This window comes from Myotis daubentonii, chromosome 16 (genome assembly GCF_963259705.1).
Source record: "Myotis daubentonii chromosome 16, mMyoDau2.1, whole genome shotgun sequence".
NCBI lineage: Eukaryota > Metazoa > Chordata > Mammalia > Chiroptera > Vespertilionidae > Myotis > Myotis daubentonii.
In genome coordinates, this window is record NC_081855.1 from 53,763,977 (window position 1) to 53,787,156 (window position 23,180).

The 23,180-nt window shown below is 54.4% G+C and overlaps 2 protein-coding genes across 9 annotated transcripts in view; both read right to left on the reverse strand.

Moving 5' to 3' along the window:
- Positions 1-566: 566 nt before the first annotated feature.
- Positions 567-11,615, reverse strand: LOC132219329 (protein CD300H-like). The gene is made up of 6 exons (XM_059671693.1): positions 11,597-11,615; positions 9,540-9,627; positions 8,364-8,437; positions 6,323-6,679; positions 4,326-4,380; positions 567-1,997 (listed from the first exon to the last, which is right to left on the reverse strand). Exons 1-6 carry the CDS (start codon positions 11,613-11,615, stop codon positions 1,865-1,867), a joined length of 726 nt encoding a protein of 241 aa, XP_059527676.1. The 3' UTR covers positions 567-1,864.
- The window catches only part of CD300LF (CD300 molecule like family member f), a 77,117-nt gene continuing 64,256 nt past the window's right edge, over positions 10,320-23,180 (reverse strand). For 3 of the 8 annotated variants that reach the window (XM_059671093.1, XM_059671102.1, XM_059671097.1), the window contains 4 exons: positions 20,662-20,991; positions 16,317-16,646; positions 15,054-15,177; positions 10,320-13,227 (listed from right to left, as the gene is read on the reverse strand). In XM_059671093.1, coding sequence (XP_059527076.1) covers positions 13,074-13,227; positions 15,054-15,177; positions 16,317-16,646; positions 20,662-20,991 — 938 coding nt within the window. In that variant the 3' untranslated portion in view covers positions 10,320-13,073. Of the gene's footprint in view, positions 13,228-15,053; positions 15,178-16,316; positions 16,647-20,661; positions 20,992-22,799; positions 23,004-23,180 lie in introns of those variants that run through there. The other 5 variants (XM_059671103.1, XM_059671096.1, XM_059671094.1 and 2 more) reach the window with 5 other exon arrangements.

Here is a 23,180-nt window from a genome sequence, read left to right on the forward strand (position 1 = left end):
TTCTCTCCTCACTCCCCATCCATCCTTCCTCCACGTCTCTCCAAGCTGTCCCTTCCCCTCCTTTTTCTCTGACCTTCTGTGTCCTCTGTCCTCTCACCATGACAGTGACATCCCTCTTTTCCTAATCCCCCTGTTGCCCTTTCTCTCTCTTCTCTGCTCATCAGCAAGAGCCACAGAAATCAATAGCAGGCAGTGGCACTCCTTGCCGCACGTCGTCCAATGAGACACACTCACCTTGCTTGGCCTACTCGACCCGAGAGGACCTGACAAGGGTCTCACTCCCCTGGCCCCTTAGTGACCCCATGTTTCAGTCAGAGTGTCCATCCCTCTCCAGGCCTCAGTTTCAGATGAACAACATTGCGCTCAGACACTTATATATCTTACAAATTGATCACCTGTTAAGTCTAGTTCCCACCTGACACCTTACACATAGTTCACTTTTATTTTTGAAGCTCTCACATCTTGAAAAAAAAATAGTGTTACCAAAATGGTGGCATGTTTTAAATGTGTCAAGTTCACAAATCAACTTTTGACAGACATGACCACAAAGAATAATTGATCAGACAATGAGAAGATGACTATGGCATTAAAATGTTAACTTTCCGGTGGTTTCATAGGAATAAAACACATGTATAAATACATAGCATAAACACGTCTACCAACACAGCCTGTGGTGGTGTAGATAATTCAATGTAGAGATCATGTTAAAGACTAAGTTTGAGGCTGTTCATGGGATGCCAGGCCAGGGCCAAACTGTAGACTCTCCCAGGACACTGCAAGATGGACCCCGCCACCCCTCCCCACTTCCCACCCATCTCTCTTCGCCCCTGCACCTCTGTCTCCTGGTTTCTCATCCCCACAGCTGCCCTTCCTTAGACGCATCCTGGCACCGGTCATAGTTAGTCCCTTAGACACAAGTTCCCTTGTTCCTGGGGAATAGAAAGTGGTGCCAGCTGTCACCACCTGAAGTTCCAAGCTCGCTGAACATGTTCACTGAGGCCCTGGTCTCTCTGCCTCTCCCAGGGAGTGAGAAATCAGCAGATCCACGTGGTGTTGCTTCTCAAGAAATCTGAAGCCTTGGACAGGAATCAGGTGCGACTTCATCTCTTGCTCCTGGTTCCATCCCCACCTCTAGGTTCAGTCTACTCTAGTCTGAGCTGCCCACTGGGCTCCAGACCCCTGGTTGTACCTTGAGCCCTGGCCTCCTGAATGCCTGAGTCCATATCTGGTTGGCCCCCATGGTGACAAGGGGGTCCCTACTCACATAGCCCAGGCTGATGAGCAGGATGGGGTGGGGAGTGGACCCAGCCTGGGGAAAGGCCAGCAGGATACAATGGGTCTGGATTTGGGGATCAGCCGGGAGGGACCCAGCAACTGAGAAGCAATCCTGCTGGAGAATTATTTCTGAGTCCATGAAGAGGTCCATAGAAGCTCTGCAGATTGCCTCTGGCGCCATCAGTTCTTGGCTTTAAGAACTGCCACAAGCGTGCTGTTCCTTCTTAACTGTGAGGTTGGGTAATAGAAATGATTGGCACAAACTAATGGAGAGAGTGGTTGACTCTGGCAACAGGAGAAGTGGGGGGCATGAAGTCAGGGAGAAGTAGGTGGGGGCTTTAACTGTCTCCATGATGTTTGATTTCTTAGGCTGAATGGCGGGTACACAGATGTTTATTTGTAGTCCTTCAACTGTTCATATATATACACACGTTAGTGTGGGTGATATAGTCATTAAAATGTTTTTTTAAGTCTCTGGTGATAAGTTGAAAAGGGATGTAAGGTTCAGGGTGGAGGTTCTGTCTTCTGTAGCCCGAGTGGCTGTGTCTCTGGACAGGACATGGGTGGGCGGGGACGGTGGCAGGTTGTCTTAGCCAAACTGTGTTTCCTCACAAGCTGCCCGCTGAGGCCTGTTCACCCAGAGGACAGCACTGAGCATGCTCAGGAGCAGGGGCACCTTCAGGAATATGAGGAGCAGGAAGTGGACACTGCTGAGCTGGGACCTGTGAGAGGGACAGTGGCCAGCAGTCAGTGGGAGGCCCAGGCTCCGCCTCTCCCCCGCTTTCCTTTGAGCTCAGGTCCTATGGCCTCAAAACTCAATATCAGAGTCAAACCTGGATGGTGTCAGGGCCAGACAGACCCATGCTTTGGACCACAGACGCCTGTTCTTTGTTTAGTTCCAGAATGAACTTTGAGGTCAGGACACAGCAGGTGCATGAGGACATGGTGTGAGAAACAGAGGGAAGACAGATGCGGGATCCCGGGCAGACCCTGGCACCCAAAAAGCTCTCAGCCATCAACACTCACAAGACCCCAGCTCTTGCTGGGACCAACTTTAAGGATGAATGTCCCCTTATAACCACTCCACACTCAAATGCAAGTCCTGGCTCATCCTTGAATACAATCATGGGAGCAGATATTCTGCTTAAACCACCCAACAACCTCTACCCCAAGGAGTGACTTTGCCCATTCCCTCACTCCCTGGGTCCCAGTACACTGCCCATTCCAGCTCTCACTAATGTAGCAACCCCTGTTGGTACCCTCTGTTTACCCACTTGAGCTTCTGGTAGCTGTGGACAGTCTTGGACCCGCCAATGGCTTCTCACCTCAAGCCCCTGCCCCTTCTGGCCTGAGGATTCTCTCTGGCCATAGGAGTGGGCATGGTTTGCTGGGCAGAGAAGGCCAGAAATGCCCCAGGATTCAGGCCCCAGGAGTGACCCTCTGCCCGGAACTGTCCTACTCCAGATGCTTTCTTGCTTGACTCTCCCACTTCCTTCAGGTCTCTGCTCACATGTCACTAGTTGGGAGGCCTTCACGCATCACTCTGTATAAACTAGCAAACCTGCCACCTGCCCCTGCCAGGAGGACAGACGTGTGTGGGTCCCCACCCCGGCTTCCTCGCTGCTCCATGGGCGGCCTCTCTGAGGGAGCCCAGGGCATTGAGCCCGGTTGCTCCAGTGGGAACGCTCTCATCAAGAGGCACTCCATTTGTGTTTCCCTCCTTCCCGCTCCCTCACTAGGCCTCCTGGGATCACCTCTCTGTAAACTCTCGACACCTAAATTCTCGTCTCGGGATCCGATTGTGAGGAAACCCAATCTAAGTCTCTTTGTTACTTGTTTTCATGGAGCATTTCACTAGCCTTCATCATGCCCAGTCACCTTCTCCACACACATCCATCACCCTGTCCTTTAATACCTACCTGCTTAATTTTTCTCCATAGTAATGACCGGTAATGACATTGCCTCTATGTGTGTGTGTGTCTATCTATCTACCCACCTACCTATCTAGCTATTCATCCATGTGGTCATGTTTAAATCTGCCCATTTGCCGGGAGCCGGTCCATCCTTGCTGTTTCAAGGGACCTGGCATATATGGCATACTGTTCTTAATATGTTTGCTCACCTTCTTGGCACTATGTGTTTTAACCAAGGTCTCTGAGAAAGGTTGTTTTCCCCAGGTAGGGATTTTCCCCTGAAGTTAGGGAGGGAATAAAACCCCTCAACTAAGTGCCAGGCGGGTAATTAATCCCTTTAACTACGAACAATCATGCTTAAACTACATAATCTTTTCTCCCTGGAATGGAGATAAGAAACGCCCTAACCTTTGTAATAGAGATTGATAGGATTGAATCAACTGGTATAAATACAGTTGTAACAAGACAGAAACACTCAGAACTTAGAACAGAATCAAGAAGACAGAACCTACACGGAGCCTAGAGACAGAAGAACTTTGCTGGAGAGAGCATGCCGGAGGATCCTGGAGAGGGACTGGCCTCGGAGCCTAGAGACAGAGCCTAGCGGGAGAACATGGCAAGGGATCCTGGACTGAACCTGACTACAGAGATTGGCAGGAGAACCTGACTGGAACCTGGACACTGAACCTGACTGGAGAACCTGGACAGAACCTGGCTGGAGAACCTATCGAGGGAACATGGCTACAGAACTTCCCTGGAGATCCAAAGCAGAACCTCTCTGGAGATTGAGACCAGAACTTGGCTGGAGATCCTGGCTGGAGATCCTGGCTAGGCTGCTGATCAACTGAACGCTGCCTCTGTGTCCTTCCTTCTTCACCGACTCCGTCCACACCTTTGGGGACCCCTGGACCCGCTGGGGTTGGACCCCGGCACCCATTTGAAAGAAACTTCCTTGAGAGCACAGCCTTGCCTGTTCACTGTCATATCCCCAGCATTTGCATCAGTTCCTGGCACATAAGAAGTAAATGAAGTATTTGTTGAGTGAGTGGCTCGTTGAGGAAACCTGTGTCTGGGAAGCCCTACCCTCGGGAAGATGCCGTGCAGATGGCAGCAGACACGGGGACACGTGTGCCTTACCCTGGGTCTCGGCTGGGAGGTCCAGGCGTCCTTGCAGAGCTCCTGCTGCTGGAGGCTGTGGGGGAGATGGAGGGTGAAGGACAGGGCCCAGTGCCCCGCCCAGGACTCTCCCCACCTAGATACCCCTCCCCTGCATTGTCCGAACTTCACAAAGCAGGGGGAACTCGGGGAAGGGGCTGAACAGATGTTCTCGGAACATCCTCTCCCCATAGTCAGACCCAGGCCTGCGCAGCGTGGAGGAGTATCCCCTCCAACCCCATCCCAACGTGCTCTTAGCCAGGTGAACACTATAACCAGGACGAGAGATGCATCGCCTTCTGCCATTAAGCAGTTAGGCGTTCCTCGTCTCCCTGAAAACAGGAGTGCTCGAAGGTCAGGTCAAGAGTTAGACCTCAGGTTCCACACCCCCCCCCCCCCGAGCCAGTGCACCCACTTATCACCCCCACACCCCCACCCCTGGCAGAAGACTATAGAGGTTGATGCAGGGAAGTTTGAAAGAGGGGCTCCCTCACACAGCTGATGGCTGGAAAATGCTACCAGCCCCAAGGACATGGCATCTGTACTCTGGAAAGTGGGACCCCCAGCCCCCTCAGCCCGCCCAGCTCCTCGGACATTGGCAGCCTCACCTGTACTCCCTCCGGCGGGAGACTGGAGAATCTCACTGGCTCCGTGGCCAACCCGGAAGAAGAACCTCCAGACTCAGACCCTTAGGGACCCGGAGGAAAAGAGCTGAATCTCAGGGCAGTCACCTAAAGGTGAGGCTCCTCCTCCAGCCCCCACAAAGCACCTCAAGGCTGCATTCTTAAGTGCACAGAGTCAAAACCTTCAGAGGAAAGCCTCCAACATGAAAGAGAGAGACCAACGCAATGAGGAAAAAGTGTCAGAAGAAGCTGAGACAATGCAGGAAGCAGAAGAAAAAGAACACACCCTTAGATTGATAAGGGACGATGCAGCTCTCAGGAAAGAAGAGAAGGAAGGAAGGAAGGAAGGAAGGAAGGAAGGAAGGAAGGAAGGAAGGAAGGAAGGAAGGAAGGAAGGAAGGGGAGAAAGAGAGAAAGAGAGAAAGAAAGAGAGAAGTAAAAGGACTTATTAAAAGATCAAGCAACAATTTGAACGGAAACATGTTAGAGGTGCCCCATCTCTCTTCTGCCCTGTCAGGCCCAGGGGTTTACTGGGCTCTCTCCTGCCTGGTCAAGTGAGTCGGAGGGAGAAGATGCAGAAGGAGGGGGAGGATGCCAGACAGACAGACCAGACAGAGGGTTGAGGGCTCCCTCCTTCCCCATGTCCACCAACAAACCCTGTTGACCTGGTGCCCAGGGGCCAGGGCCTCCAGAAAATGGGCTTTCCCTGAGGCTGAAGAAAGGCCCAGAAGATGGGTGCTAGCGAGGCCAGGGCGAGAGATGGGGCTGGCCTTGGATTTCTGGCGCAGGGCTCCCCAGTCAGAGGGATGAGGTTGGCAGTCTGGGCCATCCCTGACCTTAGACCATCTAAGGTTCCTGTGTGGACCCTGGGTGAGGCCCTGGGCCCTGGGGTTGTGGAGAGGTCTTAATCCTGAGAGCTCAAGCCAACGGACAGTGTGAAGGGGGTCCCTTTGGAGTGACCTCCACCCTGTACACACACGCGCCACCCTGTGAAGTCAGGAAGGTAGCATGAGGCCCTCAGTCCTGATGGATCCGATGACACAGGGCCCTCCCACCTCAACCCACAGACATTGTCAGGACCTGGGGTGGTGGCAGGAAACCTGGATGTGACCCACCCACACTCACTCTCACACTGGCACTCCGACTGACCCACATTTTCACACGTTTTCCTCACACACACCCTCACGCTCTCACACACTCACACGCAGTCACATGCACACAACGCACTTGGTCCTGAATCTCTGGTGCACAAACACCAGGCCCCATTCCCTCTCCTGAGTTGAAATTTCCTGGGATGCCCTGCAGAGATTCGCTCAGACCCCTTCATCGCTGGTACCAGAGGAAGGAGGGCCTTACCTGGGGAAACAAACACTTGAACCTGGAAAAAGGGTTCAGGCAAGAAGCCAGGAAGCCCCTCTTCCATCAGTAGCGTGGAAATCCCACACCTGTATTTTCCTGCATCGTTTGCAGTGAGGTTCGTCAAGGTCACTGTGAAGGTGAGGTTTCCAGGATGGTCCAGGACGGACACTCGGCCTCTCCTCACCTCTCTCCAGGAGGCGCTGGTCTCCACAGTCTCAGAGAAAAGTGGCAAGCACGGCTGTCTGCACCAGTATTTGTTAAACGCCTCATATTCCTTCTGGTACCAACACTGCACGCTCAGGGAGCCACCCACGGTGCCCGTCACATTATTGGGGCCGCGCAGAGACAAAGAGCCTGGAAAACACAATCCATCTTGTCTTCCCCTGGAAGAGCCTGGGCCAGAGGGGCCTGGGTGTCCGGTCTTTTGGAAGTCACCCTGAGGCCTGAAGGAGGGGGCAGGCACCAGCAAGGTATAGGCAGACACACGAGGAGATTAAGGAGACACCTGTTGTGGGATTCTGAGACTCAAGAGGCCATGACCAGCCTGTGTGAGTTCAACCAACTCACAATGTGAGGGGGAGAGGAAGACTTTGGTGGTCCTAGACAGGTTCTGGGTCCCATCCATTACTTAGAACTGAATAAAGCTACTAAGCATGATCTGAATAAAGGGATGGATGGATGGATGGATGGATGGATGGATGGATGGATGGAGAGATGGATGGATGGATGGATGGATGGATGGATGGATGGATAGAGAGATGGATGGATGGATGGATGAGAGATGGATGGATGGATGGATGGATGGAGAGATGGATGGATGAATGGATGGATGAGAGATGTATGGATGGATGGATGGAGAGATGGATGGATGAATGGATGGATGAGAGATGGATGGATGGATGGATGGATGGATGGAGAGATGGATGGATGGATGGATGGATGGATGGATGGATGGATGAGAGATGGATGGATGGATGGATAGATGGAGAGATGGATGGATGGATGGATGGATGGATGGATGGATGGATGGATGAGAGATGGATGGATGGAGAGATGGATGGATGAATGGATGGATGGATGAGAGATGGATGGATGGATGGATGGATGGATGGATGGATGGATGGAGAGCTGGACTAGGAAACAGAAAATAAGAATGGGAACAGGAAAATTTAGATAAAGCCCAGTGTTGGGAACTAAGAGGAAGCCTTCGGCTCACTGTGGGCCCGAGTTTATAATCCCTGCTTGTACAGGTAGGACCTCCTGCTCATAGGTCTGAGACACAGGAGATGAGCGTTGGCCAGGGTATAAGGAGGCCATTTAAGAAGGGGCTCTTCTTGACCACGATTCAAGGACATTAAGACTTCAATTTCCCTCCTGGGACAGACTCCTGCAGCAACACTTGCCATCACTGAATATCTCAGGGACTCCTTGCTCCACATCGATGGCCCACCAGTGTGGTTCCTTCCCTCCCCTACTCCTCAGCAGCCTCCCCCCACCCCCCGCCCCCCGCCCCCCGCCCCCAGCCTTGCCATGCCCTGGGCCTTAGCTGCAGGTCCTTTGCCACCTCTAAGACTTTGGCATTGCCCTTTCTTCTCCAGTCTCTCTGAAAGCTCCAGTTCCAGATGACGAGGACGCAGGCCCCTACAATCTCTGCTTCCTGCCTGGAGAGTCATGCGAGCTCTAGACACCTGAGGAGTCCTCTCACTGCAAGGAACCGCTGCTGTCCGCCCTGCCTTGACAGGTAACACAGCCACCAGCCCAACAGTGCTAGCTCTTCGCCCCTGCCCTCTTCTCTCTGGCATCTTCCTGGCCCTAACAGTGATGGAACTAATGATTAAAATGGCTAGACTTCCTTGGGGCTCCGTCTGTGCTCACAGTGTGGAGAGCATTTCCCACTTAACCCTCATCCCATCCCAGTGAGGAGCTAGGATGCGCTGGGGTTTTTATACTCACACCTCATCCCTTTTGGCTTGTGTTTCTGTGGCGTTCCCTGCCCATCACCACCCTCTGCTCACCCTGACCTGCCAGACCCGCTCACCTGGGACACAGACAAGCAGCAGAGCCCGTGGCAGCCACAATGCCCCGTCCCTCGGGCGGGCCTCTCGGCTGCACCTGGCGGGGGGCTGCAGGCTCCTCACCCAGGGTCTGCTCCCCCGTCCCCTTCTCTGCTTCTCTCGGCCCCATCTCTGCTTGTTTCTGTCCCCAGAGCAGGTCAGAAAGTGTAGGCAGCGGAGGGAGCGGGGCATCACATGGATGGAGAAACTCGGTGCTGAATCTGAACTTGCAGTTCCCTTTTCTCTCCCCAGACATGAGAGCACCCTCACCCCCGCATCACCCAGCCACAGCCGGCACCCCCTTCCCCCCCCACCCCGCTTCCCAGCAGTCTGGGTCCATTTCCATCCCCATTTCCCAAGGGAGCCCTGCCCTTCGTGACGTGCTCATTTCCTGTGGCCGAGACGAGCAGTCCCGTGCGGTACAGGCATGACTGGGCCTTGTCTAGACAAGGCCAGCTGCGTACAGGGCCCCATGCAAATGGACATGTTCCAGAATATTAAGAAATTCGAATGGCGGCTACGAGAGTTACACCAAGGTCCTTCTAAGTGCAGGGCCCGGTGGGTGTGCATGGCGCTGTGCCCCCAGAAAGCCAGCCCTGTCTCTGGGTGGGACAGATGGTGAGGCTGGGTCCACATGGGGGGCTTTGCTCTTCTGAGCCCCCAGCTCTTGTCTGCCCTCCTCAGACCCCAGAAGCCTTGAGTAGTTTCATCTTGGTCATGTGCTCATGACTGGTCTCCATTCAAGGAGAACTTGACAAACCACCCTCAAGCCTCACCTTGAACCTGTGTGGTTGAATGAGAGGCGAAGTGTCTCCTGGGTAGAGATGTTTCCGTACATGGGAAGGCAGGTCAGGTGTACCTGGCCAGGAATATACCCAATTCCATGAAGCAGCCACAGGGACGAATAAAGGCAGACACAGGAGGGAAATGCTTTATCCAGGAGCTTAGATTCATGTCCGGAGAAATCTCTGCAGTTCGGGGATTCTGTTGTCAAACAACTTCTCTTAATTGGGCGTCTCAGTAAAAATAAAAATTCTTGTTCAGTTTTTGCTGAGGAAGCTTCATATTTTCCGTGGTTTTGTGTGTGCTCTTGTGTGTGCCCGTGCACCCGCCCCTCCCATGTGGGGTGGCTTCCCGCACAACGTGTTGAGCAATCTCACATTGCCGGCAGAGCCAGGGAGAAGGACTGTGCTAGAAGCAGTGGCTTCTTCAGGCCGCTGGCTTCTGTCTGCTTATGCTGGACTGCCCCTGTAATGTAAACCTAAGGGCTCCAGGACATGAAAAGGTACAAAAATTCACATCCATATTCTGTGTGGTTGTTTTTTAACTGATTGTGAGAGAGAAAGGGAGAGAGAGAAACACCGATCGGCTGCCTCCTGCATGTGCCCCAACCGGGGAGCAAACCTGCAGCCCGGGCATGCGCCCTGACCGGGAAGCGAACCAGCAACCTTTCGGGGCACGGGCTGACGCCCAACCAACTGCAAGGGCCCAGGCCATATTCTGTCATTTTTTCACCACTTTCTGTGACATCTTAGGTAAACGTACTTTCTTTTCAGCGTGACTTAAAAGAAAAGGACGCCCCCAAAAGTGATTTGTGAGGTGCCGCTGCAAGATTTTAGCTGTGACCCTCCGTGAGTCACCTGATTGCTCTCAATTGAGGATTCAGACTCGCTCCCTCCTTCCCAGCTCACCCGGTCTGGGTGCAGTTGGTGGTTGGTTATCCTGTGTGCCTGTGTGTCCTTTGAAGAAATTCTATGCGTGTGTGTGTGTGTGTGTGTGTGTGTGTGTGTGTGTGTGGTCTTTCCCTTCCTCAGGGAAAAGTAACACCTTACAGGTGTTGTCTGTGGCTTGCCTATTTTAACTTACTGTATTTTTAAAATCAACCCATATCAATACCTGTAGACTATTTTTAAAAATATATTTTTATTGATTTCAGAGAGGAAGGGAAAGGGAGAGAGAGAGAGAGATAGAAACATCAATGATGAGAGAGAATCATTGACCGGCTGCCTCTTGCACGTCCCCTACTAGGGATCAAGCCCGCAATCCAGGCATGTTCCCTTGACCGGAATCGAACCCAGGATCCTTCAGTCTGCAGGCCCATGCTCTATCCACTGAGCCAGACCGGCTAGGGCCGCCTGTAGACTTTTGTTTTCAGTGGCTGCATAGTATTCCATGATATCTGCATATTACAATTTGTTTCATTCTTTCCCTCTTGATGGACACGTGAGTTGTTTTCAGCTCTTTGTAACTACATGCAGTTCCTTAATGACTGTCTTTGCATATGTGGCTTGATATGCATTCGTGAATGTGCCTGTGGGATAAATTCCTGTCTATAAAACAGCTGGGTTGCGGGTCTGTGCATTGTCTGTGCACGGAACCAGCAACTTTTCGGTGCACGGGGTGATGCCCACCCACAGAGCCACACCTGCCAGGGCCCAACAGTGAAGTTTAAACACACGCGATATAAAAATGTCTGCAGAGGCAGACACAGGTACAGGAGACAGAGGAAGGACATTCCACAAATGCTCCTTAAGAAAAAGAAAAATAAGCCACAAGTGAAAATGATCGAATTTAATTTAAAATGATCCTGAAATAAAGAAACCCTTCCATCTGCAACTGAAAATCCACACAGTGTCCCAGTAGGGGTGGGGGGGATGGTGGGGGGGGGGGAGAGGTTCCTAATGACCCACACCTAGAACCTTCTGAAGTTACAGAGCCTCCAGGACAAAGATAGAATCGCATGGGACCGTATCAGAGAAGACCCAGGTCAGAGGGAGTAAGTGGCGAATATGAAGGGGAGAGGCTGGCATCAGATGTCACCACGGCACGGCATCCCAGGGGACGTGAAGGAAAATCTACACGTTCCCAGAACAGCCGGGACCCTCTGGGAATTTTCTACCCAGGATCGTTGCTTTTGGCAACGAACACTCCCATGCGCACAAGCGCTTATGAAATACAGCACCCGCGAGCCCTTGGAAAATAGAAAAACAACATCGTGATGAAATTTTGCCAACCAAGAAATAAATCAAATAATGAAGAAAAAAGAAGCTATGGTGATCAGGGAATATATTTAAAAATAGGGGGGAAAAAAGGCGGAACGACCATGGGAAATATTTACAGAAGGGAATAAATATCATCCATGCAAAAAGTACGATACCAGCAAAATCAGTACTGGGAAGGGGAGGGTGGGCAAGGGGCAAGATGCCGAAGTCCTCACCTTGTACAGCACAGTCCATCGGTAGCGTAAATGCGCTGTTAAAAATAAGATGCTCATGCCCCAGCCAGTTTGGCTCAGTGGATAGAGCGTCGGCCTGTGGACCAACGGGTCCCAGGTTCGATTCCTGTCAAAGGGCATGTACCTTGATTTCAAGCTCCTCCCCAGCCCGGGCCCTGGTCGGGACTCATGCAGGAGGCAACCAATCAATGTGCTTCTCTCGCATTGATGTTTCTCTCTGTCTTTCCCTCTCTCTTCCACTCTCTCTAAAAATCAATGGAAAAATATCCTCGGGTGAGGATTTTTAAAAAAAGGATGCTCATGGCGGGTCTCAGGGCCCAAGCACAGTGCAGAGGGCAACCCGGTGAGGCAGTTGGCCCCAGCGGGATGAGCAGGATCCCTTGCAGACGAGACCTCCCCTGGCCATGTCCCACACCGTCCCTCCTGGCCTGGCTCATGCTCTTTCTTCTGCCCTTTGCGCTAGTGGCCTCCCTTTTCAATCTTGAAGCTGCCAGAAGTTCAAGTCCAGGGAGGAGCCAGAAAGGAAGAATCTTTTTGTCTTTCCGAAGCAGCAGCGTACTGGTGTCCTCGTCCCTCCTCCACAGTTGACGGCCAGGAAGGCTCACACCCTGATGGGAGCGATCCGGGTCCGGCTCTTGAAAGGATAAGGAGCTGCTCCAGGCTCCTCCCTCCCCAGCCTGCCCCAGCCCCCAGCTGCTAGGCCGGTCCAGGCTCCACAGTCCGACCGATGGTTCACGTCACAGTCCCCAACATACGTGGGCATCTCCCTGTGACGCCAGAATGAGACTGGCAGCCACCAGGATGCTCTCAAAAGAAGTGAGAACATCTATGCATCCTAACAGGAAGGGTGATGGGGACCATGAGGGGCGGTGATGCCAAGTTCAGTGTCAGACGTGCAGGAGGCAAGGGATGGAGCTGGCACCAGAGTTTCCTTCCCGACACGTGACAACAACGCAGCAGGGCAAGGGTTCCAGAAGCTTCTGTTCCCCGTGCATCAGGCTTCACTCGTGGTTGGCGTGTCGTCGGTGCACCGTTCGGTTTTTCTATTCACGGGTCAAGAATTGTGAAGCCCGGGATTGGCGGGAGCCCTAAACCTCAGGGGACACGGGACGCAGAAATCAGCCCAGGACCCTGGCAGGTGCTCACGGGCTTGAGGCCGGAAATGCCCCGCAAGGACCTGGGCCCCAGGCGAAAGGCCTCTTCCTGCACTTCTGTTCGTATTTCCTGCTCTGAGGGGGCCTCAGGACAGGGAAGACCAGGGGTTGTGCACAGCAGGGGGGCGGCAGAGGCCCAGGCATCACAGCTGTGGGTCCCCAGGGATTAGGGTCCTGTCCCTGAGGCAGGGCCCAGGCTGCCTCTAGGGCCACGGTCCCTGCTGACCACCATCATTTCACAATAGAACAGTCTTTCTTCCGTTTGAGTTTCTTACTTTCAGACATGACATCGATGAACACGGGAGCTACTGGTCACTGGTCCCCAGAGCGGGGCTGACGCTGCCTCCCCCCGAGCCCCGCAGAGGCCGGTTCACCCACAGGACAGCACCGAGCATGCTCAGGAGCAGGGGCACCTCCAGAAAGACCAGGAGCAGGAAGCGGGTGCTGCTGAGCAGGGACCTGCGGGGACACGGTGACAGAAGTGAGCTACCGCCAGGACCCCTCTTCCCAGCCCCCCTGCGCCCAGAGTGTGGATCCCAAGAACCTATGTGAGGACGAGCCTGGGACCCCAGACTGACAGTGGCCCCAGCCTTGTCCCCACACTCTCTCTTCTGATTCTCTGATTCCTCACTCTTCTCACCCTTGCTTGCTCTTCTGGGAGGAAATGCCTGGGGTTCTTATAGGAAGAAGAGACTGGGACACAGACCCCCACAAAGGGGAAACCATGGGGAGGAACCAACCCTGCCGCCACCCTGACGCAGACGTCTGGCCCCCAGAACTTGAGAAAACAAATGTCTGTTGTCTAAGCCGGTGCTGCTTTGTGATGGCAGCCCGAGCTACGCACACAAGGATTCTCTCTTACCCGTCACAACTCACAGAAAGTCGTAAAATAAATCTATCAATTAATGATTCAACTCTATTTGCTACATTAACTATCCCTCGATTGTAAGTGCCTGGAGGGCAGACAGACAGCTTGATTGTTCTGTTCATCTCCCATCCCCCCTGTGTTCCCTAAATCGGTGCTAGACATGAGGGGGGCTCAATAGCTCTTTGTTGAATAAATGAGTGAGTTATCCATCATGTGAGCAAAAGCCCTAATTGGCACTTACATCTGGCCTTGATTCTTGCATTTAAAAACTGCTTGCTAGTCTTATTAAAAGCAGTTCGGCCCTGGTCGGTGTGGCTCAGTTGGTTGAGTGCCGTTCCATGCACCAAAAGGTTGCTGGTTTGATTCCCAGTCAGAGCACATGTCCAATTTGCGGGCTCAATTCCCAGAAGGGGGCGTGCAGGAGGCAGCCCATCAGTGATTCTCTCTCATCATGAATGTTTCTCTCTCTCTCTCTTCCTTCCTCTCTCTCTAAAATCAATAAGAACATATTCTTAAAAGTAAATAAGTAGTTCAGTAGAAAGCAACTCTGAAAACAGAGCAAATGGGAGAGGGCAAAGGCGTCCCTGGGTTGGAAAGACGGGATGTCCCATCGAGACTCTGCGGGAAGGCCCAGCAGTAGAAGATACAGCAGATCTAAAGGCAAAGCGGCCAAACCGGTTTGGCTCAGTGGATAGAGCGTCGGCCTGCGGACTGAAAGGTCCCAGGTTCGATTCCGGTCAAGGGCATGTACCTTGGTTGCGGGCACATCCCCAGTGGAGGGTGTGCAGGAGGCAGCTGGTCGATGTTTCTCTCTCATTGATGTTTCTGACTCTCTATCCCTCTCCCTTCCTCTCTGTAAAAAATCAATAAAATATATTTAAAAAATAAAAATAAAAAAAATAAAGGCAAAGCGAAGAGGCCCAAGGAGGGTGAAGGGGAGAAACGAAAGAGGCCTCTCAGCTTCCAGAAAGCCCCTGTGGCTGCAGAGCTGGGAAACATGAGCCCGGCTCCGTTTCTTCCTCTGTAAAATGGGAACGTGCATATCTACTTCCTGTTCCTCCTCCTGAGGTGGCCGTCGGCAGGTCAACACATGAACAGAGTAACAGACCGGAAAGTCCTCTGTGAGCTGCCAGGGGCTCTAGAGACACGAGGGCCTGTCAGGATCACTGCTGTTGCTGTAACAGTAACTAGGGAAACAGGACTTCCCCAGGCCCTTCCTGTTCTCCCAGAATTTGGACCAAGGGGCCTTGTGGTCCCCATGACGCCCATGCCTACACGTCATGGCCATGCCCTCTGCCCTGAATGCCTGCTCGTCCATCTCCCACACTCTGAGCTCCTCAGGGGATGCCCCATGTCTGTGTGAGAGAAGTCTGGGACCAGTGGGCCACAGGGAACAGCAGCATCCAAGCTGACTTACCTGCCATCGGAGTGCTGGCTGGTCACAGTCAGGAAGCCTGTGGTGTCTTCTGGGGTGTCTGGTACTGTGAACGCGTTGGCAGTGGAGGTGATGGCGGAGGTGGGGGTCAACACTGCAGTTGTTGCTTGTCATACAGAACAGATTACATTTCATTCTGCCTGCTGTCCCACCCGCAGCCCTGCACGTAGCTCAGAGCCGGGGGGATGTGGGTCCCTGGCCTGTGGGGCCTGGAAGGGAGCCTTGGGATGGGGCGTCCAGCTGGACACTCATGTCTCCTTGGCTTCTGAGAGACTCAGAGCCTCAGAGGCCGTCGAGTCTGGGCACAGGTCCAAGAGGACATCCAGCAGGCCCTGGAAGGGTGAAGGGGCCCAGGACTGCCTCGGGTCAAGGGCAGCTGGGGTTCCGCTTTGGACAAGTTTTTAAATTTCTGTGATGGGGTAGTTCCTGCTCAGGATCATTCTCGAGATCCCATGAGACAAGGAACGTGCTGCACTTGGCGGCTACCTCAGGCCTCCCGGGTTCCCGGTGTGGTGGGGACGCTATGAGTGGGTCCCCTCCCGGCCATAAGTGCCCTGTGAGCTGGTGCTGGCTGTCCGAGGGTCGGCAAAGCAGAGCCCAAGCCCAACAGACACCTGTTCACGCCCAGATGCTCCCAGGAGTGTCTATTCCAGAAGGTCTTAGGAAGAGAACGTCTCTAAGCCCAGATGCACCAATGGCTCATGGTGGGATGTCAGGCACCCAGAAGGCAACTGTTTGGCTGTGGAAGCCTTTCCAGACCTCGGGAGGACCCCCAGCCCCAACTGTACTGGGCCTCCTTCCCCCTGAGACCAGATATGGAACAAGGGATGGGAACAGCAGCTATGAGCGCGGGCCCCAACCTCCAGGAAGAGCAGGGACACCTGGGCACCAGAGGTGCCAGGGAAGCCTTGGCAGGAATTGGTTCCCACAGAAGAGGCTTCCCTCAGCCCATGAGCTAAAACTGCGGCCATCTCCGTGGTCTCTATGGCAATAGACTCAGGCGATGAGCTATGCAGAGAAAAAAATGTGCCCAGAAAGGCTTGATCCCATCTTGAGCCCCAAGAGCATCTAAGAGAAGCCCTACACCTCCCAGCCTAAGTGAGCAGCCGGGGTTCCATGAGACCTCAGGACCAACCCCCCTCTGTGGCAGTTCATCTGAGTGAGTTCAGTCACTGGAGAGGGACCTCAGGGACCAGGGCAGAGCAGGCCCTGAAGAGACACAGCCACACATGCACGTCCTCTTACCTGGGTCAATGGTCACTTTAACAGGGAACCCAGGGTCACGTCCAGTTCTCTCAATCGCACACCAGTAAGTGTCTGTGTCTTCTCGCCTGAGCTCCTTCATGGTCACAGTCAATGTGCGGTTTGTCTGATTGTCCCGGATGGACACACGCTCCTTCTCCCCAAACGCTGATTCATTGGTTTCAACAAGGATCTTGCAGCTTCCTAAAACAGGCCCTCGACACCACCACTTCAGGTAGGTCTCCCATCCTGGGTCATAGCGACACTGCACAGTCAAGACTCCCCGCTCCAGACCTCTCACCTCTTCTGGACCCGTGATGGGAACTGATGAGCCTGGAAAACACAAACCCATGTACCTGTCACCACCACTGAGGGCAGGGCCACTGCCGCCTGCACTGTGAGCAGCTCCAACAAGTCCAAGGCCTGAGGAGTGGGACAGAGTCAAGGAAGGAATTCACCTTCCACAACACAGACCTTTGTCCTTCCAAGTTCCACTGGCTCAGAGCCACCTCAAAACCACCTAACGGCACCACTGCTGAGCTCAAGGAAACAGAAGCACTGACTCTGAGCAATAATTATCTCCTATAACTCCCTCCCTCCCGCTCCCTGTGGCCCATAAATCCTTGTCCTTTTGCAGCATCTCAGTGTTAACTGGTCTCAGGGGGAGGGAGTACCAGCGGACCCATGGCCACAGGAGTGAGTGCTCCTGGCCTGTGCTGCTGGCCTCAGGAGGTGCAGCTGCTGCACCCGCTCACCTGGCTGTGCAGAGGCGGCTCCTAGTGGGTCTAGTGGTTCCACAGCCAAGCACCCGCTGCAGGGCCTTTGACATTGACCACAGCAGTGATGCCAACCATGGAATCCAAATCACACTGATCCCATGTTCTCCATTGACTCGCTATACAGTTCAGTTCCAGACTTTCTAAAACAAGTGATCTTATATGATACTAGAGGCCCAGTGCACAAAAATTTGTGCACTCGGGGAGGAGAGGGGGTCCCTCAGCCCGGCCTGTGCCCTCTTGCAGTCTGGGACCCCTCGGGAGATAACGACCTGCTGGCTTAGGACTACTCCCAGGTGGCAGAGGGCAGGCCCAATCCCTAGGTGCAGCCCCTGGTCGGGCTCAGAGCAGGTCCGACTGGGGGATTGGGGCACCGCCCCCTGTCACACTCAAGGCAGGGTCGATAGGGAGGTTGCGGCACCACCCGTCATAAACAGAGCAGGGCCCATCAGGGGGTTGGGGAGCTCCCCCCTGTCACTCACAGAGCAGGGCCGATAGGGGAGTTGGGGCACCGCCCCCTGTCACACACAGAGCATGGCGGCTCAGGGAGTTGGGGCGCCGCACCCTGTCACACACAGAGCCGCAGGGCGATCAGGAGATTGGGGAGCTCCCCCCTGTCACGAACAGAGCAGGGTGGATAGGGAGGTTGTGGCCCCGCCCCGTCACACACAGAGCCGCAGGGCGATCAGGGGGTTTGGTTGCTGCCCCCTGTCACGCTGATCCTAGTGCTGGGAGGCCTCGCGGCTCCGCTGATCCTGGTGCTGGGAGGCATATTACCCTTTTACTATATAGGATAGAAGCCTGGTGCACGGGTGGGGGCCGGCTGGTTTGCCCTGAAGGGTGTCCTGGATCAGGGTGGGGGTCCCGCTTGGGTGCCTGGCCAGCCTGGGTGAGGGGCTGAGGGCCGTTATCAGGCTGGCGGGTGACTGAAGCTCCCAACCTGTCCTTTTTTCCTTTTTTTTTTATTCTGGGCCAGCTTTAGCTCTGAGGCTCGGCTCCAGCTATGAGACCTCCGCTGCTGAAAGCAGGTTTCTGGCCTTTGTTTACCTTCTGTGTTTGAAACAATGTTGCGGTCCTGCTGGCTGAAGCCCCGGGTTTTGTTTAGCTTCTATATTTGTTACAATGTTGCTTAGAGTGCAGCTGAGAGGCCGGCAAGGCAGGTAGGGAAACTTGGCTTCCTCCGTCACTGAAGCAAGCAAGCCTCCCTGATCGCGTTAGCTGCCTGGCTGCCGGCCGCCATCTTGGCTGGCAGTTAATTTGCATGTCGCCCTGATTAGCCAATGGGGAGGGTAGCGGTCGTACGCGAATTACCATGTTTCTCTTTTATTAGATAGGAAAAGCATTGAAGCTACAACCTCGTGTGTCTTTCTTAAACCTAATAGAAAGGATTCAAGATGGAGCTAAAGAGTGAGAAAAGGACAAGCTCATGAGCCCTCATGAGGTGAAGACCTAGCGATGGGAGGTTCTCCTGGGTGAGCCAGGAGGACCCAGGGCAACCCCACCCCGAGGCTGTGGATCCGCTTCCTCGGTTGCTCACCTGGGAGGATGAGAAGCAGCAGAGCTGGGCAGCCCAAGGGCCCCGCCTCCCTAGACCCTGTCCTCTCTGAGCATCCAGCGCCAGCTCTACCCAAGGACTTAACGTTCAGCCAGAATTAGACTCCTGGTCTCTCTCCCCGTGATACGACTCCATGCATCTCCACCATCGCACTGACCACGCTGGGTGACATCTGGCCTTTGGCTCGGCCGGAGCAGAACCTCAGGCAGGCGGATGGTGGCTGGAGAAGGATTCGCCAGGATCTGTCCATCTGCGTCCACAGCGCAGCCCGACTGGGAAACACTGGCCGAGAGGGGGTGCTGGTGTTCACTGGGGTTTTCTGTTTCTTTCCTGCACCTGACAGAGACCCTGTGAGGTAGCAGGGCCTCAATTTCCATTTAACCAAAAGGTGCCTGGGTGCTGAAAGGGCCCTGCCATGAGCCCTGACGTGTCCCCTCCCCTGGGACAGATGCTCTGGTTTCCTGCCCAGCCTCGGTCATCCCCGTTCCTGACACCCCGGCCCCACTCACCTGGGACGATGAGGAGGAGCAGGGCTGGGAGCAGCCACATGGTTCTGCCCGCGGGCTCTCTCCCTGGTCACCGTCCAATGCCAGTGCCTCCGGGGACTTGTGCGGAGCCCAGGCGCACTCTGCCCTCGATTTGTCTAAGACATAATATTTTGTTTCTCTCACCTGCTTCCCTTAAATTTTTGTCTTCCGTTACTTCCTTATTTCATTAGGTAGGAGACAAGCAGTGTCATCATTTATGAGTGTATGGCTGCTGTGTCTCCAATAATTTGGGGAAAGCAAAGCGTCCAGGCCTGGCCAGGGTTCCACTCTCGAGCCTGTGTGTGTGAGGAGCTGAGAAGGCGACTACTGGCAGGGCAAGCAGCGCGGGGGGGGGGGGGGGCAGGGGGGAGCGGGGGGACGGGACGGGACCTGGGAAGAGCTCAGCACTTGGTGGGGGGCGAGGGAGTGACCGACTGGCACTGGGTTTGCCCTTTGGGGAGGGTGCCGCACTCGGCCTTGGGGACATTATGAGGAAGGAGTGGTCTGTGGCTTCAGCCTCATTTTGTCCTGGATGCTTTCCCCACATCCTTGCATATATCACTGGCTATGGGCCCTGGAAGGGTGAAGGGGCCCAGGACTGCCTCAGGTCAAGGGCAGCTGGGGTTCAGCTTTGGTCAAGTTATTAAGTTTCTATGATGGGGCAGTTCCTGCTCAGGATCATTCTCGAGATCCCATGAGACAAGGAACGTGCTGCACTTGGCGGCTACCTCAGGCCTCCCGGGTTCCCGGTGTGGTGGGGACGCTATGAGTGGGTCCCCTCCCGGCCATGAGTGCCCTGTGAGCTGGTGCTGGCTGTCCGAGGGTCGGCAGAAGCAGAGCCCAAGCCCAACAGACACCTGTTCACGCCCAGATGCTCCCAGGAGTGTCTCTATTCCAGAAGGTCTTAGGAAGAGAACGTCTCCAAGCCCAGATGCATCCATGGCTCATGGTGGGATGTCAGGCACCCAGAATGCAAGTGTTTGGCTGTGGAAGCCTTTCCAGACCTCGGGAGTGACCCACAGCCCCAACTGTGCTGGGCCTCCTTCCCCCTGAGACCAGATATGGAACAAGGGGTGGGACAGCGGCTAGGAGCCCGGGCCCCAACCTCCAGGCAGAGCAGGGACACCTGGGCACCAGAGGTGCCAGGGAAGCCTTGGCAGGAATTGGTTCCCACAGAAGAGGCTTCCCTCAGCCCATGAGCTAAAACTGCGGGCATCACCGTGGTCTCTGTGGGCAATAGTCTCAGGTACTGAGCTGTGCAGAGAAAAAATGTGCCCAGAAAGGCTTGATCCCATCTTGAGCCCCAAGAGCATCTAAGAGAAGCCCTGCACCTCCCAACCTAAGTGAGCAGCTGGGGTTCCATGAGAACTCAGACTCAACCCCCCTCTGTGGCAGTTCATCTGAGTGAGTTCAGTCACTGGAGAGGGGCCTCAGGGACCAGGGCAGAGCAGGCCCTGAAGAGACACAGCCACACATGCACGTCCTCTTACCTGGGTCAATGGTCACTTTAACATGGAACCCAGGGTCAGATCCAGTTCTCTCAATCCCACACCAGTAAGTGTCTGTGTCTTCCCGCCTGAGCTCCTTCATGGTCACAGTCAATGTGCGGTTTGTCTGATCGTCCCAGATGGACACACGCTCCTTCACCCCAAACGCTGATCCATGGGTTTTAACAAGGATCTTGCAGCTACCCCAAACAGCCCCTCGACACCACCACTTCCTGTAGGTCTCCCATCCTGGGTCATAGCGACACTGCACGGTCAAGACTCCCCGCTCCAGACCTCTCACTGCTTCTGGGCCCGTGATGGGAACTGATGAGCCTGGAAAACACAAACCCATGTACCTGTCACCACCACTGAGGGCAGGGCTACCGCCGCCTGCACTGTGAGCAGCTCCAACAAGTCCAAGGCCTGAGGCATGGGACAGAGTCAAGGAAGGAATTCACCTTCCACAGCACACACCTTTGTCCTTCCAAGTTCCACTGGCTCAGAGCCACCTCCAAAACCACCTAACCGCACCACTGCAGAGCTCAAGGAAACAGAAGCACTGACTCTGAGCAATAATTATCTCCTATAACTCCCTCCCTCCCGCTCCCTGTGGCCCATAAATCTTTGTCCTTTTGTCGCATCTCAGTGTTAACTGGTCTCAGGGGGAGGACGTACCAGCGGACCCATGGCCACAGGAGTGAGTGCTCCTGGCCTGTGCTGCTGGCCTCAGGAGGTGCAGCTGCTGCACCCGCTCACCTGGCTGTGCAGAGGCCACTCCTAGTGGGTCTAGGGCAGTGATGACAAACCTATGACACGCGTGTCAGAGGTGAAACGCGAACTCATTTTTTTGGTTGATTTTTCTTTGTTAAATGGCATTTAAATATATAAAATAAATATCAAAAATATAAGTCTTTGTTTAACTATGGTTGCAAATATCAAAAAATTTCTCTATGTGACACGGCACCAGAGTTAAGTTAGGGTTTTTCAAAATGCTGACACGCCGAGCTCAAAAGGTTCACCATCACTGGTCTAGTGGTTCCACAGCCAAGCACCCGCCCACTGCAGGGCCTTTGACATTGACCCCAGCAGTGATGCCAACTACGGAAACCATATCACACTGATCCCATGTTCTCCATTGACTCACCATACATTTCAGTCCCAGACTCTAGAACAAGTGATCTTACAAGAGAAAAGCATTGAAGCTAAAACCTCGTGTGTCTTTCTTAAACCTAATAGAAAGGATTCAAGATGGAGCTAAAGAGTGAGAAAAGGACAAGCTCATGAGCCCTCATGAGGTGAAGACCTAGTGATGGGAGGTTCTCCTGGGTGAGCCAGGAGGACCCAGGGCAACCCCGCCCCGAGGCTGTGGATCCGCTTCCTCGGTTGCTCACCTTTCTCGGTTGCTCACCTGGGAGGATGGGAAGCAGCAGAGCGGGGCAGCCCAAGGGCCCCGCCTCCCTAGACCCTGTCCTCTCTGAGCACCAGCACCAGCTCTACCCAAGGACTTAACGTTCAGCCCAGAATTAGACTCCTGGCCTCCCTCCCCGTGATACGACTCCATGCGTCTCCGCCATCGCACTGACCACGCTGGGTGACATCTGGCCTTTGGCTCGGCCGGAGCAGAACCTCAGGCAGGCGGACGGGTGGCTGGACCCAAGTCCAGAGAGCCTGCCCACCCTGGCCTCGCTGCCCGTCCCCTCCCTGGACCTGAGCGCTTTCCTGGAGGCTTCCCAGCTCCAGCTGCCAGCCCACACCAGCTGCCAGGCTCTGGAACAACCCAGACCCGAGCCCCACATGACCAGGTGGGTCTGGGCTGGAGCCCGAGTGTCTGTGCTCCTAAAGCCCCCGAGAAGGATTCAAGGATTCGCCACCATCCGTCCATCTGCGTCCACAGCGCAGCCCGGCTGGGAAACACTGGCCGAGAGGGGGCGCTTGTGTTCGCTGGGGTTTTCTGTTTCTTTCCTGCACCTGACAGAGACCCTGTGAGGTAGCAGCGCCTCAATTTCCATTTAACCAAAAGGTGCCTGGGTGCTGAAAGGGCCCTGCCATGAGCCCTGATGTGTCCCGTCCCCCGGGACAGACCCTCAGGTTTCCTGCCCAGCCTCAGTCATCCCCGTTCCTGACACCCCGGCCCCACTCACCTGGGACGATGAGGAGGAGCAGGGCTGGGAGCAGCCACATGTCCTGCCCGCGGGCTCTCTCCCTGGTCACCGTGCAGTGCCAGTACCTCCGGGGACTTGTGCGGAGCCCAGGCGCACTCTGCCCTCGATTTGTCTAAATCATAATATTTTGTTCCTCATCAACTTCCCTTAAATTTTTGTCTTCCGTTACTTCCTCATTTCATTAATTAGGAGACAGGCAGTGAGGTCCTTTGGGACTGTATGGCTGCTGTGTCGCCAATGATTTGGGGGAAGCAGAGCGCCCAGGCCTGGCCAGGGTGTGTGTGTGAGTGTGTGTGTGTGTGTGTGAGGAGCTGAGAAGGTGGCTGCTGACAAAGTGACAGGGCGAACAGTGGGACCCAG

Coding starts and splice junctions, on each gene's coding strand:
- LOC132219329 (XM_059671693.1), bottom strand. Junction 6,680..8,363: donor GCTGCTTGTCTGTGTCCCAG/GTGAGCGGGTCT, acceptor TGTGTTTTCCAG/GCTCTTTGTCTCTGCGCGGC. Junction 4,381..6,322: donor TCAAGTGTTTGTTTCCCCAG/GTAAGGCCCTCC, acceptor TCTCCCCCACAG/CCTCCAGCAGCAGGAGCTCT.